This window comes from Heteronotia binoei, chromosome 1 (assembly GCF_032191835.1).
Source record: "Heteronotia binoei isolate CCM8104 ecotype False Entrance Well chromosome 1, APGP_CSIRO_Hbin_v1, whole genome shotgun sequence".
NCBI lineage: Eukaryota > Metazoa > Chordata > Lepidosauria > Squamata > Gekkonidae > Heteronotia > Heteronotia binoei.
The window spans coordinates 183,257,672-183,276,039 of record NC_083223.1 but is presented as its reverse complement, the minus strand read 5'-3'; the positions used below and the strand labels follow the sequence as shown (position 1 = coordinate 183,276,039).

Here is an 18,368-nt window from a genome sequence, read left to right as displayed (position 1 = left end):
TGCTGAGGCGCCATGAATTCGTGGAGGCATGATTTTTGTGGTCCTGCCTATAGTCTAAGACAGGATCTATAGGATTAAAGTGGTTTGATTTCATTTCAATGTAAAAATCATATGAATTCATGAAGATCCGTGTAGATCCGACTTTTACACTTTTCCGGAACGGATCTGTGTCATCTAGAGATCGGTTGTAATCCCAGCCAGCCACTATCTCGAGGTTGGTAACTCTGCTTGCAGATCAAACCCATAAAGGCACAGCCAGAGGGACCACCTTAAATGGGGTGCGGTGGGGACCACCGACAGGAAGGTTGTTGTCTTCATGTGCTGCTTTTTAAAAAAGGCATTCTATGATACTAACAAGCGAAAATTTAGTAGAAGAAACGTCTCCTATCCTACTGCCAGGTAAGAAAGTTTAATCAGTTATAGGAATTTAAGGCAGCTGTTAAATCGCAGAAAAAATGTCCTCACGTCTTACCAAGAAGAGACTGAGAGGGAAAAAACAAGTACATATAAACTAACAAAACCCCCCCCAAATGTATAAACATACCTTAGGAAACTTCCTCGAGAAAGCACGGTGGAATAAATATCGTGAAGCACTTCTAGCTAAAAGTGTTCCAAATCAATCCTGTTTTGTTGTGTATGAACCTACTATATTATATGTTTGTTCCAAAATAGCAAAAGGGAGCTAGAAATAATTGAGAAGATCCAACCAAGGAACTATTCTAAAGCCTTCTCAGCAGCAAATTGACTACAAGTCCCAAAATGCCTGGCGAAGAGTCCTGGCGGCGGAGGATTGTTATTGGCTGAGGGCGACCCTCCCTCTCTGCTCACGTTACTCCGGCCGGTTGGTATTCCCATGTTGCTGCTTGGTGAGGACAGGCGAAGGTATCTGAAAGTCGACACTTGTCAGGCTCCATGGCGGCGGCAGCAGCAGCAGCAGCAGCAGCTCACTGCGGGCGCCGGTGTTTATTCCTACGAACCGTCTTCCGCGGCCAGCTGGGCTTCAGAGGCTGCCGCTCCGGGGTGCCTGCGAGGCAGCAGCAAGCGCTCCAAGTTCCCTCCACCTCAGCTCAGGTGAGTAAAGGGGGCCGGGTGCAGGACTCCTGTTGAGGCCGCGTAGGTTAAACTTCTTGGAGCTTTTGGAACCTTGCGTGTTGAGTAGGAAGGAAGGGAAGGTTGATGGCGCAGTAGCGGTTTATTTAGAATGCCTTGAACTGCATAAGTAAAGTTGCTGGAACAGCGTTGATGATGTCTGCAGAAGAAGTATGGGGACTGAAACGCACCTGAAAGCCACATCTTGTCATCTAAAAGTATTGCCTTCCTAACCCTATATATGTGGGCTGAGGTGGAGAAGGAATCATACTCTGCCCATGTCCAGAAGCAGTTTCTTCTACATACTAATTTGAGCCTTCGGCCTTTAAAATTGATTCTGAGATCGAACCATAGTTGCACTATTGCCACATCAAATTGCAATCTACATAAACTAGAAGGAGATTACTGAGGGCAGGTGACTACTTGTTTATCCATATCTTGGTGGTAGGATGCATGTTTTCAGTGATATAGAGATGTCGATGTATGTGGATTGAAATGCGAAAGGCATGAAGGGCTGAAAGTTGGTCTGTGTTATCTAAAGCAATGCTTTTTTAAAACAGTGAAGGCAGCATTGTTTATTTGCAGTACTTTCAGTGAAATCCACAAGCTGACGTAATATTAGCTATATTGCATATGAACAAATGTTTTTCTGTGAATACTGGTATGAGACATGTGCTTTGTAGAGTGGCTGCTGGTTAAAATACACTCACATATATTCAGGGCTTTTTTTGTAGCAGGAACTCTTCTGCATATTAGGCTACACTCCCTCTTACAGGGCCTACTGTAAACTCTTGGAGGATTGGCTACATCAGGGGGGTGTAGCCTAATATGTAAAGGAGTTCCTGCTATAAAAAAAAAAGCCCTGCATGTATTTTGACAAGTGTGGAACTGGAGATATCATGGATGTAAGAACCAGTTTGTCAATTTCATAGTGTGTTGTGAGTGAAAGGAATAAATGTTAACTAATAAGAGGACAGAGATGCTGATTCTTTGTGTGAAATTCTTTTTGGAGCTGTTTCCCATATCACATTTGTTTTCTGCTTATAGCTGCAGTTTAGATCCAAGATTGTACTTCAAAGAGATGAAAGTACAAAGAAACAACTGTCTGGTTATTGCACAACTTCTTAATCTTCCCCCAGTGTGCCATGAAAGCATTACAAGTATGCCAGATCTTAGGTGTGAAGTCTATTATGAAATATAATAATAATAATAAATTTATTCTTATATCCCGCCCTCCCCCGCCGAAGCGGGCTCAGGGCGGCTCACATGGCATGGTTTACACCAGGGGTCCTCAAACTTTTTAAATAGGGGGCCAGTTCACTGTCCCTCAGACTGTTGGAGGGCCGGACTGCCGTTACTACACAAGGCCGCGGGCCGTCAGTTCTCCGTCTTCTGCATCTCTCTCCCTTCCCCACACCACACACCCCGGCCTGGGAACTCACCTCACCTCGGTATCACCTCACACTCTGTCTCCACCGCCTCAGCCCAGTGCCGGAAGTGTGCATTGCTAACACGAGTTTAGGTCGAACGTCACTTCCGGTCTGATTTTGCCATAACCCGGCGGGCCGCATAAACATCCTCAGCGGGCCGTATCTGGCCCGCGGGCCGTAGTTTGAGGACCCCTGGTTTACACCATGATTGCACTAATATCCATCAATACATTAAAACAATTAAAATAGTTAGATACAATTCAGATTAAGTTAATTAACAATCAAAATTTATCAAATATAAATTAAATTAAAGTGCCACAGTTCAGAATGTGTATAGGATGGCTAGGTATCATCTCCGGGTGCCATCTTAAATGCGAGTTGACAGGTGGTTTTGCAAGCCCTGCGAAATTGATTTAGGTCTCGCAGGGCTTGCACCTCCTCTGGTAGTTGGTTCCACCATTTGGGGGCCATTGCGGAGAAGGCCTGCTCCTTAGTTGCCTTCAGTCTGGCCTCTCTTGGTCCAGGGATTCGTAGTAGGTTTTGAGAACTAGATCTCAGTGCTCTCTGGGGAACATATGGGGAGAGGCGGTCCCTGAGGTAGGCAGGTCCTCGGCCAAATATCTCCTTGCAGCAAGCTGGAAGGTGTGAAGTTCATCTCCTAGAGAAAGTTATTTTTGCTACTTTTGTCATTTTAGGGATCTGGCAATGTCTAGTTGCCACTGAGGCACTGAGATACAGATTCAGATAACGTTCACAGAGGGCAGGGGATGTGTATTAATAGCACCAGCCCCCAGCCAAGATTTAAATGTTTATGAGGATAGTTTCATGTTCTCTGTTTAAATGGCTATATGACATTCTATCATGACTAGGCAGTTAAGTCTCAAGTAAGTCTTTGTAAATGAGCTGTGCTACACTGCTTGGGAGCGGGTTGAAGGGCTCCACACCAACGTTTCCTCTAAGCTGCGGAGCCTTGTGAGCAAAAATTCTACTTTGTGAGATACTGGTATTAAAGTTGTGAGCTACTGCATAAATTAGTGTGCTCTAGGGTCATCCTTCCTGAGCTAAGACAAAAATGTGTGAGCTAGAGGCTAAAAATCTGTGAGCTAGCTCACACTAACTCAGATTAGAGGAAACACTGCTCCACACCTGGGATTGCAGGAAGCAGAATTTACAGTACAGTGGTGCTGACCAGATGTGCACTTTTTGCCATTCAGTCTTGTGAAGAAAATATAATGTTGCACTTGTGGGAAACTGCTGTATTGGGAACCAAACTTACCACTCTCTCACTGGAAGGCTTTTCTCAAATGGATCAAGAAAAACAGAAAGAGCTTGCCAGTAGTAAAAATAGCAATTCCATTTTAAAGAATCCATCATTCCAGGGGTTGGGGGGGTTGCTTGCCTCTCTTGGAGTTTATAGTTATGTGGCCGGTTATTATGGCTCTTGATACCACTGTAATGTAAATAAAGAGTACAGAGGGTTATCCCAGAGGCACTGGGCCAGTTGAAAGAGGAACAACTGACTGAGATTAGAAGCACCTGCTTATAATTACTTAGTACAATCTTCTGTTGCATCAATCCTAGAAGTCTGAATGGCTCAATTCATAATAATAATAATTCTAATCCACGTGCTTTGTGAGTAACTGTGAAATGAAGCAAATATGCTCAGAATAATAAAGTGTGTGCGTAATGCACAAGTCTTTTAAGAGCTGCTGGAGCCGAAAGTATCAAAATCCTGTGTTTGGTTTAAGTAAAAACAAGATGATCATGGGGAGAAGCTTTTCTCTCGGCTTGACTTCGCGAATGAAGATTTAAGAAAGGTGCAGTAGTCCACGTCTGTTGCAGGCTCGCTGGTGGCTGACAAGACCAATGCGGGACAGGCAGGTCCGGCCACAGTGGCTGCAGGGAAAAGTCTGATTTGGGGTTGCCGCTGTATTTTTCGACCGCAAGTAAGGATGCCCGTTGACCGCGGCTAGCCAACTGGGGGGGGGGGGAGACGAGCTTTGTTTAGGCCGCCTTTTCTAGGCCCCTCTCCATACGGAGCAAGCAGTGCTGTCCCTAAATAAGGCTGCTTGGTTGTTCAGGGTGCTGCCGAAAAATGCTTTCGTCTCCGGGTCAGCATCAGGCGACCAATACCCTGAACCGCCTACATGCAGCTTCCAGTGGCATCTTCCACCTGCCTTTTCGCCCCTTGCCCATCGCTGCAGGACTTGGTATGTTGTGGGTTGTGGATGTGGATGCCCTTCAGGCCTGCGCAGAGGAATTTTTAGGTGAAGCGCAGTGTGCGCAGTACTGGCTCCACCCTTTCACCATGGGGTCATCTGCCATGGCCCAGTAAGCCGGGACGCCGGCAGCGAGTCCTCCAGGCGGTAGATGTTACGTTAACGAGCTCTGTCTGCCCGGGCTTGATGTTAGAGTTTTCCTTCTCTTGGCTGGCAAGGTTGGTGAGCCCAGCCTGCCCATCCGGTTATACCGCCGGACATTCAGTCACACCATAACGTGGCAAACTCTGTGAAAACGGGGGGGACCAGCGAGAAGGTGTTGCCACGGATGCAGTAATGTAGGAGAGGCCATTGCAATGACCATCTGCCAGGCATAGCCAGACAGTGACCACGCAGCGTTCACTACACCGGGAAAGGAGAGGCGATGTATTGCGCATGCATTTTCCCAGAGGGAGCCCGCCCCACCCCCCATGGGGAGAAGCTTACAGAACACAGAAAAGTAGCAGTACACAGAGAAATAAAACCACTTAAGTTAATGAAAGTACAAGTCATTAAAGTAATGACTTGTGAGCTACTGGCATTAAAGTTGTGAGCTACTGCATAAATTAGCCGGTTTGGGGCTTCCGGAAGATGGCGGAGTGAAGCGGAGCTCCTTTCTCTAGCTCGAGAAGGGACTCTGTTTGGGGGGCGACAGAGGGGGTTTCCCGGACGGGAAACACCCCTATCGGAGCTGTCAGGTGACGCTCCGGAGTCTGGAGGGCTTCTGGTTGATGGGGGGGAGCGGAGGTTCCCCACCCAGCGCCGGTTCCTCCTGGCCGTTGCCCCTCAACGCTTAGGCGCTTAACTGTGCTGCCGGAGTGAGGGAGAACGGAGAGGAAGCGAAACTCCCATTAGCTGTACCCTAAGACTGATCGAAGGTGGGTACAGCTAATGGGAGTTTCGCTTCCTCTCCGTTCCTGAATACTCAGCGGTTGAAGAGAAGGCTTTCTGGGTCGGTGGTCCGAGAGGCGCGGAAGCGGAGGTGAGGAGAAAACGGCGGTGAGTGGTGGCAAGTGGCGGCGCGCTTTTCGGGAGGCTGACCGAAGCCGCAAGCGGAATTGAGGGTGGATGTGGAGACGAATAAGAGCATGAGAGTGATCGGGTGAGTGGAGCTGGCAGAAGGGGTCTCAAAGATTCAAAGACAAGAAGAGAAGCAGGAGTGAGGAGGGGGAAAGGAGAGACTAGATCATTGAGGGTCCGGGAGAGGCATTTCCGGAAGTAAGCCGGAATGGCGGATGGAACTTACAGTGATTAAAGAGAAGTGTCAGTAACTCCCCGGGTCTGAAGAATTTCCCCCCCCCCTATTGAAAACTTCGTTTGGCAAGATTTGACGGTGCTTGGTGGTTGTTGGAACATATTTTTCTTTTTCTTGTTTGGTTTTTGTATCCGGTGCTGGAGTTGAACAACGTAAAGGGTAAAGTGGCGGTTCTTAGCGGCATCAGCCGCGGCCGTACTTTATCGAAGATCTAGGTGTTGTGTCTGTGTCGGTGTTGACAATTAACAGGAGCGGAGAGAACTTGGCGGTGGATTTATTTTGTTTTGTTGTAGCTTACTTTGGCTTTTTGCCCAGATTTTCTTTTCTCCCGTGGTCTTGCCCATAACAACTAGACTGTCAGAACTCTGGGGGTAGACTGAGTACAACAGAACTTAACAGGAACTATTTTTAAAAATTGGATTCAGCCTGATAGAACAATAGGACAGGACTGGGGACTCAGTGATATAGAAGGCAGAAGAAAAGAAGCAGGGGTAAGGAAGAAAGAAGGAAGAAGAAAAGAAGAAGAGGCAGACAAGAAGCAGGCAAGATAAGACTGTGAATAAAACTTTCATTCATCTGTGGAATATTTACAACACCACAATTGCATAACTGTTTTATTATTTCAGAAATTGTATTTTGCCATTGTTTTGAACTGATTGCTGAAAGGGTTTATTTTATCAAACAACTGAAGTTTCTAATCATAAAGTAATAAGAAATTAATTGAAATATTTGATCTATATTTTAATTGAACTGAAATATTGATGTTTAAGGGTTAATCTATTTAGGGGAGTTGATTTAGTATAACAGAATTTTGAATGGTAAATTAATGATTGGAGGGGACTATTGATTATTGAATTGGTATAGTTTATTCTTAATAAGAGGGGATCTGGTTTTGTCAAGAAGAAACTGGGAGATTGGATCGTATAGTACTCACTAGATCTGGTCCAGTAAAATTAGAATGACAGAAGCGAAGATTAAAAAATATCAGCAAGGTACCCCACCGGCGGGGGGAACAAAAATGACTCCAGGCTCGGGTAACCAAGATGCACTGGAAAAACTCCAGAAGAGTGTAACAGAGGGATTTAAGAAAAATCATGAAGCATTGGATGAGCTAAGAACCGATTTGATGAGTGAGGTAAAGAAGACAAATGACCAGTTGGCAGAATTTCAAAAACAATTGTTGGCAAATACGCAACAGGTCCATGGTTTAACTGCCAAAGTAGATAGAATGGAAGAACGGAGTAAGCAGACAAGTGAAATAGCTAGAGAGAACCAAAAGGAATTGACAGAGATGGAAGATCGTCTGATGAGACTTGAAATGGAGAAAGCAGCAACAATTCTGCGTTTCCAAAACATACCTGAAGAGAGGGAAGAAGATCTACCTAGTAAAATAATGGATATTTTAACAGTGGACAATGAAGAATTACTGGAGGAAGGCCCAAGAGACATCTTATGGGCCAAAAGAGTCTCATCAAGCTACATAAGAAAGTTCAAACTCCCCAGGGAGGTTCAAGTCAAACTTCTGCGATCTGAAACAACGGAAAGAGTCCTGAGAAAAACAAGAGAATGTGAAATTAACTGGAAAGGAAATAAAATAAAGATCTTAAAAGAGATACCTTGGAGTGTAAGGCAGAGGAGGTTTAAATTCAAGAAATTGTCAGTGTGGCTAATTAAACATGAAATTCAGTTTAGATGGCTTTTTCCACAAGGTCTTTTCTTTACATTTCAAGCGAAGAGGTACAATATTACCACTGAGGCAAAGATGGAAGAATTTTGGGACCAGTACGTGGAGCGGAGTGGATCGGAGTCAGGGGGCGATCAAGAGCTAGAAGGTGATGAGGAATCTCCGGCTGGAGGATCCCCAAAAAAACAACGAGAAAAGATGAAGACAAGACTTCAGAGCAGGAAGGAAGTCAAGATACCTGATAGTAAGGAACCAGCAAAATGAATTCCAAGGCAGAGACTAGAATATTTTCTTTGAACGTGAACGGATTAAATGAACCCGGCAAGAGGAAGAGGGTCTTTCAACAACTGAAAAAATCTGATGCACAAATTATTTGTTTACAGGAAACCCACATTCGGAAAGATAACGTAAAGTATTTGGAAAATAAGAAATTGGGAACTTTGTACGCATCATGTGATTCGCAGAAGAAGAAGAAAGGGGTAGCAATCTTTATTTCTCACCAGATTGAATCGAGCTGTTTGTATTCGGATGAGCAAGGAAGAACTCTTATCGTTGAAGTAGAATTAAATGGTCAGAAAACAATTTTGGCGAATATATATGCCCCCAATGAAAACCAAGAAAAATTTTACCAAGATTTGTACCTTAAGTTAAGAGAATTGAAATCGGACAGATATTGTATTATAGGAGACTATAATGCGATATTTGATATCAAACTGGATAAAAAATATGAAGACTCACAAAAGAAAAAGAAGAAGATCCGAAATTTATTACCCAACTCCTTCTTAAAAATGGCTGAGGAACTGAATTTAGTAGATGCTTGGAGAACAAGGAATTCGAGCACAGCCGACTTCACCTTCTACTCACAACCACATAAGTCTTGGTCAAGAATTGATATGGTCTGGGTGTCTCTAGATATGATGTTGGCAGTTAATCAAGTGGATATTCTCCCCCAATCGTATTCGGATCATAACCCAATCTCGGTGGCATTTCAGGAACAAAAAAGAAATTTTAGATGGTCTTTAAACTTACAAATTTTGAAAGAAACTAAATTTCTGGAAGAAGCTAAAAAAGAAATACAAGAATTTTTTAAATGCAACCTTGAAAAAGATACAAAGATTTCAATAATATGGGATGCATTCAAGGCCTTCTTTAGGGGGGTTGCCATCCGATACTCATCAAGGAGGAGGAGAGAACAAAGAAAGACTTATAATGAGCTTCTAACAAAGTTGAACCATTTCGAGAAACAACAGAAAACGGTGAACCCAAATGGGATCAAGACAAAAATTATAGCTGTCCAACATCAGATAAACATTCTTTTGGCTGAAGAAATTGAGAAGAAATTAAAGTGGACAAGACAAAATTATTTTGAAAATGCGAACAAAGTGAGTAGATGGTTGGCGTACAAATTGAGAAAAGAGAAGGAGAAAAAGATCATAAAGATGCTAAGGAATGAGGCGAAAGAGGAGATTTTTCAAAACTCTCAAATGAAAACCATTATCCAGAATTTTTATCGGAAACTGTATAAAAAACAGAAACTTGATCAACAAAAACAAGAGGTTTATATAAAGGAAGTGGAGATGCAACAATTAACAAAGGAACAACAAGCAAGCTTAGAAAATCCAATCTCAATGCAGGAAATAGTGGATGCCATAAAAACTCAAAAAAGCAACAAGACGCCAGGTACAGATGGACTGCCGATTGAATTTTTTAGAGCCTTTGAAGATGTGTTACTCCTTCCATTCAAGAAAGTATTGGAAAATGTTTATAATACAGGTGATATCCCAGAATCGTGGAAAGAAGCTCTAATATCTCTTATACATAAAGAGGACTCTGATCCAGCAGAAGTTAAAAATTATAGACCAATTTCTCTGCTGAACAGTGACTACAAGATCTACGCGACAATACTAGCAAATAGATTGAAGAAAGTCATTAGAAGTTTAGTTCATGAAGATCAATCAGGATTCGTTCCAGGACGCTTAATGAATCAGAATGTGAGACTGCTCTTGAACGCAATTGAGTACTATAGGGAACACCCAGATAAAGAATTTGCGGCGATCCTGATAGATGCTGAAAAGGCTTTCGACAATGTTAACTGGAATTTTATTAAAGAGACTTTGGCAGGAGTTGGGTGTGGAGAAAGATATTGTTCAATGGTTGAAGCAGTGTATACGAAGCAGACAGCGAAAGTTAACTTTAATGGAGTAATGACCGACTTAATAGAAATAGAACAAGGTACAAGACAAGGATGTCCACTATCTCCGCTACTGTTTATATTGACCTTGGAACCGCTGATTAAGAAGATTAGAGAAGACTCTCAAATTCAGGGGATTAGAATAAATAATACAGAATTAAAAACGTTGGCGTTTGCAGACGACCTGGTATTTACATTGGAACAACCCATATCATCGATTGAGCTCTTACAACAAAGATTAAGAGAGTATGGAGAAGTATCTGGATTTAAACTAAATGCTATCAAAACCAAGATTTTAACGAAAAATATGGAAAAGGACCAAACTGAAAGGCTGGAACAGCTGTCTGGATTCAAGAATGAAAAGAAGGTGAAATATTTGGGAATTTTCTTGACTAATAATTTAAAGAATTTATACAGAGATAATTATGAAAAAATTTTGAGAGAGATCCGGAGGGATCTAACTAATTGGAAAGATCTCCAAATTTCGCTCCTTGGTCGAGTCGCAACGATTAAAATGAACATTTTGCCGAGAGTGCTGTTTCTATTTCAAACGATTCCAATTACACTACCTAAATCCTTCTTTCAGCAACTTAATGAATTGACCAAAATGTTTATTTGGCAGAGTAAGAAGGCCAGAATTAAAATGAAAGTTATGCAAGATTCTAAATTAAGAGGAGGACTAGCTCTTCCTGACTGGAAACTGTATTATAAAGCGTGCAATATTGCGTGGTTGAGAGCCTGGTGTAAATTGGAAAATAAAAGATTACTGTCTTTAGAGGGCGATGGGTTAGGAGAAGGATGGCATAACTACATGTGGTATAAAACTCCTATCAAAACCGGACGCTTCCTTAGGCATGAAATAAGAAGATCTTTGTATGCAGTCTGGAGTGAAATTAAAGTGATGTACAAACACACTCCAAGATGGATATCCCCGATAGAGGCTGCATCACACCCCAAACTATATAACTGGGAAATCCAACAAGATTATGCTTACCTGCTAAATGACCAAAACGAACTGATTGAGGAGGAGATTTCAAAGTTATCTTGGTGGCTACAATGTCAAGTGAGATCAAGATTCCGGAAAGATAAAGAGATCGGCTTCTTGAACTCTTATTCGGACTTAGACTTGATCCTGGAGTCTAAACAAAAATTAATTACCAAAGTATATGACTGGTTGCTCCAAGTTAAGATGCAAGATGAGGTGGTTAAAGAAGCATGGATCAGATGGCTGAAGGACTTCGGCTACAATATAGATTTGGAAGAATGGGAAAAGCTATGGAAGCAAAATATAAAGCTAATAAAGCCGGCAGATCTTAAGGAAAATATGTACAAAATGGTATATAGATGGTACCTAACACCAGATAGATTGGCAAAGATATATCCTTCTTATTCTAACAAATGCTGGAAATGCACTGAAGTTAAAGGCTCTCTGTTCCATATATGGTGGCAATGTAAAAAGGCTAGAAAATACTGGACACAGGTCAACATCTGGATCCAAAAAATCCTACATATACAAGTGAAACATGTCCCGGAACTGTATCTTATAAACATCTGTAGACAAAACTTACCTGTGTCCAAGCTGAAACTACTGTTGTATATAGTCACAATTGCCAGAATGTTATATGCAAAATACTGGAAGGAAGATAGAACCCCTAATAGAGAAGAATTTATTATTAAACTTTTAGAAATAGCGGAATCAGATTTGTTGACTACCCGGCTGCGAAGTGGTAATGTGCAGAAATGCCGGGAGGAATGGGACCCTGTATACGAGTGGGTTAAAAATAGAGGTTTTGATATAAAATAATTATATCAACTTTAAAGTGGTGATGGAGTAATGAATGCTTTATGTACAAGCTTAATCCTCTCCCTCTCCTGTGGGGGGTATTTGTAGTTATGTTGTAGTTGTTTATAGTTAGAAGCTGTATGTTGTCATGTTCATTGTGTTTTGTGCCCTTTTTCGTTTTAGTGTTTTTTAGTTCTTTAGTGTTTTGTTTTGTTTGTATCTTTCCTTTTCTTAATAAAATTCAAAATTTAAAAAAAAAAAAAAAATTAGCCGGTTTGGTGTAGTGGTTAAGTGCATGAGCTCTTATCTGGGAGAGCTGAGTTTGATTCCCCACGCCTCCACTTATACCTGCTGGAATGGCCTTGGGTTAGCCATAGCTATAGCAGAGGTTGTCATTGAAAGGGCAGCTGCTGTGAGAGCCCTATCAGCCCCACCCACCTCACAGGGTGTTTGTTGTTGGGTTAGATAAAGGAGATTGTAAGCCGCTCTGAGTCTCTGATTTAAGGAGAAGGGCGGGGTATAAATCTGCAATTCTTCTAATAACTCTATAGCTGACACTGCCTTTCTCTACAATAATATGAAAATGTTAAAATTGGGGGGAGGGGCAGTGACTAAAGTAACTACCTGAGCATGAAGCATGACATTTTGTATCTCATTACAGTTGCCTTTGCTGATTCTTTGTGTGAAATTATTTTTGGAGCTGTTTCCCACAACAGAGTGGTTTTGCTTTCAGGTGTACAGCCAGCTCTCATAGGACTGCAGCATTAAGTAGCAAGTCTTTCCCCACAGTTGAACTCTAAGAGTATCTCTGTTAGCTTAACCTGCATGATGGGGTGACAGGATGATGGTGGCTGAGGCTGTGAAAATAGCATAACACACAGAGTTAACATGCACTCACACCCACTGCATCATGACTCTGGCAAATTTGCTTTTGGACACTGACCCCACACATGGCTAGTAGTAATGCTGGAGAAAAGTGTAGAGTGATCTTTCTTACTGAATTTACTAGGGCCACCAAGGCAGTTAAATGATGATTGAATAACTGTCATCCAAGATGTAATGTTGGCTTTTGGACTGAGAAACTTGAGAGCTGCAGAGCAACCAACTCATCACTGTTGATCTTAAACATAAGATGACATTGCTGTCCCTGCAGAGAAATGTTTGATCAAAGTCAGTTATTTATCATGTCACTGATTTTGATGGTACAAGTTCTTGTGTAAATACTTTTACATGCATGGGTATAGTTTAAGAAATCAGATAAGAAAAAATCTATGGAAAATATAACATTTCAAAAATATTCAGCAGTAATATTTCACTATTTGTCTCCCAATTCGTATCCACAATAAAAGACATGGATTCTGTCAGCTGTTAGAATAGTTGGGACAAGTCCAGGCTTCATATTATAAAAACTGATAAGCTATAATAAGGTAATTCCTTACTCTGTGTCTCTGTTAGAAATAAGAATATAATCTTTCATTATCTTCTATTGAAATCCTCTTATATTATCCCACAGGGTAGATTTGATTCAATTCAAATCACTAGTCAGTAAGACTAGATTTATATCATGATTTTCTGGTATAATCAGGGCTTTTTTTGAGCAGGAATGCACAAGAACGCAGTTCTGGCTGGCTTGGTGTCACGGTGTGGTCTAATATGCAAATTACTTCCTGCTGGTTTTTTTCTACCAAAAAGTCCTGTATGAACCAATGGTGATGTCAGGGGGTGTGGCCTAATATGAAAATAAGTTCCTGCTGGGCGGTTTTCCTACAACAAAAGCCTTGATTTACAACCATATGAATTTGGTTTCCCTCATAAGAGATGCTGCAAGAAAGCTGACCTCTGTGAAACCAGCAACTCATGTCCTAGTGGGCTCTGCTGGATTTATTTTGCCATTGAGTCCATGCATAGTTGGGAAATAGTAAAAATGGAGTTGTGATGAAAATATGGGCTTACAGGGAAAGTGAGCTGGCATTCATGTGTAGATGAATCAAAACAGCAGCAGAAATCTAATGAGAATGTATAGCCATTTTGATTATTTATTTATTACGTTCGACTTATATCCCGCCCTCTCCGCAAGCGGACTCAGGGCGGCTCACAACATCATATCCACACGATTAAACCAATAAAACATATAAAACCATAATTTACATTTTTCAGTTTTTAAAAACATATTACAATTTTTAAAACCATTATATAGTGCTGAATCCATACATTATAGGTGGCATTAAATTTCCAAACAGTGATCACCGGCATTCTGTGTGATGTCCGGTGGCAGCCGTCTTTTCGTCAAGCATCGAAGGCCTGCTTGAACAACTCGGTCTTACAGTCATATAGTCTAATTGCCCGGTCTTTACTTCAAAACTACCAAAGCATTCAAATATATGTTGCCCTGAGCTCTGTGGAGGACTCATAGTGTTAAACTACAAGAGCCAGGTCTACCTCACTGTAATGTAAGCCCATCATATTTGTTTTAGTCATTTGAAATGTGTGTCCTGTTGGCTTAATTCTCTCTGCCAAGGTGTTTTTGCATGTATTTTTATGGGTGCCTACAGAATAAGTATGATCTTTGGACAGAAAATCATGAACATATTTTGTCTTTTGGTTTTCAAGTTAATAAGGCCAGTGTGATTGAATTAGGTAAGCTCTCAGGTGTCATACAGTCAGAGTGAGGAACCAGCAGAGTTTGGAGCTGAAACAGTATATCCATGAGAAGTTTCACAGCCCTGACATCATCTCTTTTCAAGTGGTTGAAAGGCTTGATCCTGCTTGAGCTTTTTTGAAACTAGATCTTCAGGGTTACTTTGAGAGGGCTTGGCTTTTGTAGGGCCAGTTGCTGAGTGTCAGGAAGAGCAGACAGGAACAAGCAATGGGAGGCAGCAGCAGGGAAGAAATTTTCCCGTTGTGTATATTCTTCAGTAATAAAATTGCTTAGGTAGGTTTAAAGCAGGTATTTCCTTAGGCATGGGTGTTATATCTGTTGGAGCAAGAATCTACATAAACCCAGTCTGACAGCTACAGTATGACAGCTGGTGATCTAGCTGCCAGGCTAGGTCACAGTGACCTGATCAGCAGACCGGCTTGAGCCGGCAGAAGCCAAGTGATGCAATCTGCTGAGTCAGCACGGCCAGGATTGGCTGCTTGGACTATATATGATCTGTGTGTGCATCACACAGGTCTCTCCCTGTGAGATGGTGGTTAGGCGAAGCACTTTGTCCGTGGAGGTGATATTGTATAGACTGCACAAGAGAGCACTTGTCGTGTATATATGTTAATACACCTTTTGGCACTAGTTGCACGTGTCTGCCTGATTTTCTTTCCTGAAGCCCTGTGTCGGGCAAGTCATCTCCCTCACTCTGCTACTCCCGCTCCGACAGGGTTATGGGCCCAGCACGCTTCCGCTGCGCGGAGGAGAGAGTTGAGAGTTGAGCTGACTGTGAGTTTGGAAAGAGCCGGAGGCGAGGAACGCCGGTGAAGGACACAGAAGCACCACCGTTCTCTGTTTGAGAGCCAGAGGGACGTCGGCAGCCAGCTGTGAGGAGGAGTCGGCACGATGGCTCAGCAACAGCTTGGAGTAGCCGTTGAGAAGCTCACCTCAGCCAACTACGCGGTGTGGAGCCTGAGAATGCAACACTACCTCAAGCGTGAAGGGCAATGGCTGTTCGTGAGTAACCCCCCTGCTGACTTATCTCCTGCCGAGACTGTGTTATCGGATAAGGCACTGGCCAACATAGTGCTATCTATAGGAGATGACCAGCTGGTTTATGTGCGAGGGAAGGACACTCCCAAGGCTGCCTGGGACGCGTTGAGTGCGGTGCATGTTAGCACCACTGCTGGTTCCCTCATGGCCTTGACAAGGAGGATGTTCCGCACCGTTATGCCGGCTGGAGGGTGTGTGAAAGATCACATCAAACGGCTAACGGACTGTTTCGTTGAGCTGGAGGCAAGAGGCAAGACTGTAGCTCCAGACGACAGAGTGTACATTTTGCTGTCGTCGTTGCCACCTGAGTACACTCCCCTGATAACTTCTCTGAAGACGGTGGACGTAGCGACCCTGACCATGGAATACGTCTGTGCCCACCTGCTTGACTTCCAAGAGAGAATTGCGGCCGTGAGCTGTCCGGGGGTGTCGGCCAGGCAGCGTGCTGTTATCGGTGTGTCCGGGAAGACAGCCAAGAACGAGCCAGCTTTTGCTGCTGGCAGGCGTCCGAAGGTGGAGGAAGTGGAGCCGACTGCGTTTGCAGTCCGTCGCTGCTATGGATGCGGGTCGTCGCAGCACCTGCTCCGAGCTTGCCCTGAGAGGGAGAAGAGGCGGGGGCGTGTGCGGCGAGAGCGGAGGACCGCCAGCCCGTGTGAGGAAGCAACCCGGCTGGTCACGTCTGCAGTAGAGAGCACAGGGTCTGCTTGGATTTTAGACTCCGGGGCAACGAGCCATCTCTGCTGCGAGAAGGAGTTGTTGAAAAACATTGACAGTCCTGAGCATAAGTATGTGAGATTGGCTGATGGGACCACTGCCAATTCTGTTTGCTCAGGCAATGTGGAATTTCCTGCACTGAAATGTATGTTGCAAAATGTGTTGTATGTACCCTCACTGCAGTCTAACCTGTTGAGTGTTAGCACACTGTTTGACCAGGGATACCAGGTGAGATTTGAGAAAACCTGCTGCAAAATCCTGGGAGGTGGGGGAAAGTTGCTTGTGACAGGAAAGAGGGAAGGTAAACTGTATGTGGTCCAGAGTGATTGTGCCCAGGTGGCTCAGGTGTCGAATGAGCCTGTGCACAATAATTGTATACATTTGCTCCATAGGAGACTTGGGCACTGCGGATTTAGGGCGTTAAAGAAAACCCTGGAGCTTGTGCCTAGTTTGAAAGTAAATCCTTGCAAATGTTACTTGGATTGCCAGGTCTGCAAGAAGACCAAAAGCAAGGCGTGTGCTGTTGCTAAAGAAAGCTCAAGGGAAAGCACACGAGCCCTGGAACTAGTCCATTTAGACGTTATTGGCCCATTGCCAAAGAGTCTGTCGGGGAGGAGATACTGCTTGGTGGCCACCGACGACCACACGAGGTACGCGTGGGTTTTCACCATGGTGCATAAGTCTGAGGTGTATAAGACATTCACCAAGTGGGTCAAAGCAGTGGAGAGACAATTAGGGGTTAATCTCCTAGCTGTACAAACCGACAGAGGGGGGGAATTCTTATCTAACCAGATGAAACGTTGGCTGGAGAACAAGGGCATTGCCCACCGTCTGACGAACCCAGCAACGCCCCAAGAACATGGGCTATCCGAGCGAACAGGCGCCGTGTTACAAACATTAATGCACAGCATGCTCGAGGATGCAAAGCTGCCAATTCGTTATTGGGCGGAAGCGATGCATTGCTCGGCATACGTACATAATAGGGTTTGGTGTAAGCCTGTAAATGATTTGCCTTATAAGCGGCTATATAACCACTGCCCAGATTTGAGCTTTCTGAGGGTATTTGGAACCCAAGCCTGGGTGAATATTCCTCTGAAACATAGAAGGAAAGGAGGTGACCGGGCAGTGAGCCTAACCTTTCTGGGCTACCAGCCAGAAACCAAATCATATCGCTTTTGTGATAAGCGGGCGAAGCTAACCTTTAGTAGGTCCGCTGGATTTAGTGAGTCCAGCTGGGCAAGATTGCACTCTACGGAAAGAGACCTGGGAATGCTGCCAAGTACTGATAAGAATGTTGGAGCGCAGCCCAGAAGCCCAGCCCAGGAGGTGGCACCCAGTGGGGCTGGAGAAGGTGAGCCGAATCCTGGCACAGGGCCACGGGTGTCGGCTAGAGCCACAAAAGGCATCCCTCCTGCTAGATACGGGTTCCCAAGTGCAAACCAAGTCAGCACCCCTGAACCTGAACTACGCGCCTATGCTGACGCAAGCTGGGGGGACCGGCCCAAGGCAAAATCAACCACAGGAATTGGAATATTTCTGGGAGATGCCCTAGTAGTATGGAAAGCCACCAAGCAGACCCTGGTGGCATGTAGCACGTGTGAGGCAGAGTACGGTGCCATAAACGAATGTGTACTTAACCTAGAGTGGGCAGTACAACTGATGAGGGACTTTAGCATACCTGTAAATTTGCCAGTTTCAGTATATACTGACAACTCAGCAGCCAAAGAACTGACGGAGAACCAAGCTGCTCGAGGGAAAAGCAAGCATATACTTATCAGGTACCAAAATGTGAAGGAAGCAGCGGCTAAAAACCTCATAAAAATAATAAAGTGTACATCGGATGAGAATGCCGCTGATATATTCACGAAATGTTTAACTGCAAGTGAACATGAAAACTGTGTAAAGTGTTTGGGTATACTGGGTTTAAATAGATTAGGAGGTGTGTTGGAGCAAGAATCTACATAAACCCAGTCTGACAGCTACAGTATGACAGCTGGTGATCTAGCTGCCAGGCTAGGTCACAGTGACCTGATCAGCAGACCGGCTTGAGCCGGCAGAAGCCAAGTGATGCAATCTGCTGAGTCAGCACGGCCAGGATTGGCTGCTTGGACTATATATGATCTGTGTGTGCATCACACAGGTCTCTCCCTGTGAGATGGTGGTTAGGCGAAGCACTTTGTCCGTGGAGGTGATATTGTATAGACTGCACAAGAGAGCACTTGTCGTGTATATATGTTAATACACCTTTTGGCACTAGTTGCACGTGT

At 43.8% G+C, this 18,368-nt stretch overlaps 1 protein-coding gene across 1 annotated transcript in view; it reads left to right on the top strand.

The window, feature by feature from the left end:
- Window positions 1-831: 831 nt before the first annotated feature.
- The window catches only part of MOCS1 (molybdenum cofactor synthesis 1), an 80,559-nt gene continuing 63,022 nt past the window's right edge, over window positions 832-18,368 (top strand). Inside the window, exon 1 of the mRNA XM_060245063.1 lies at window positions 832-1,071. Within this exon, the coding sequence (XP_060101046.1) occupies window positions 913-1,071 (159 nt within the window). The 5' untranslated portion in view covers window positions 832-912. The remainder of the gene's footprint in view (window positions 1,072-18,368) is intronic.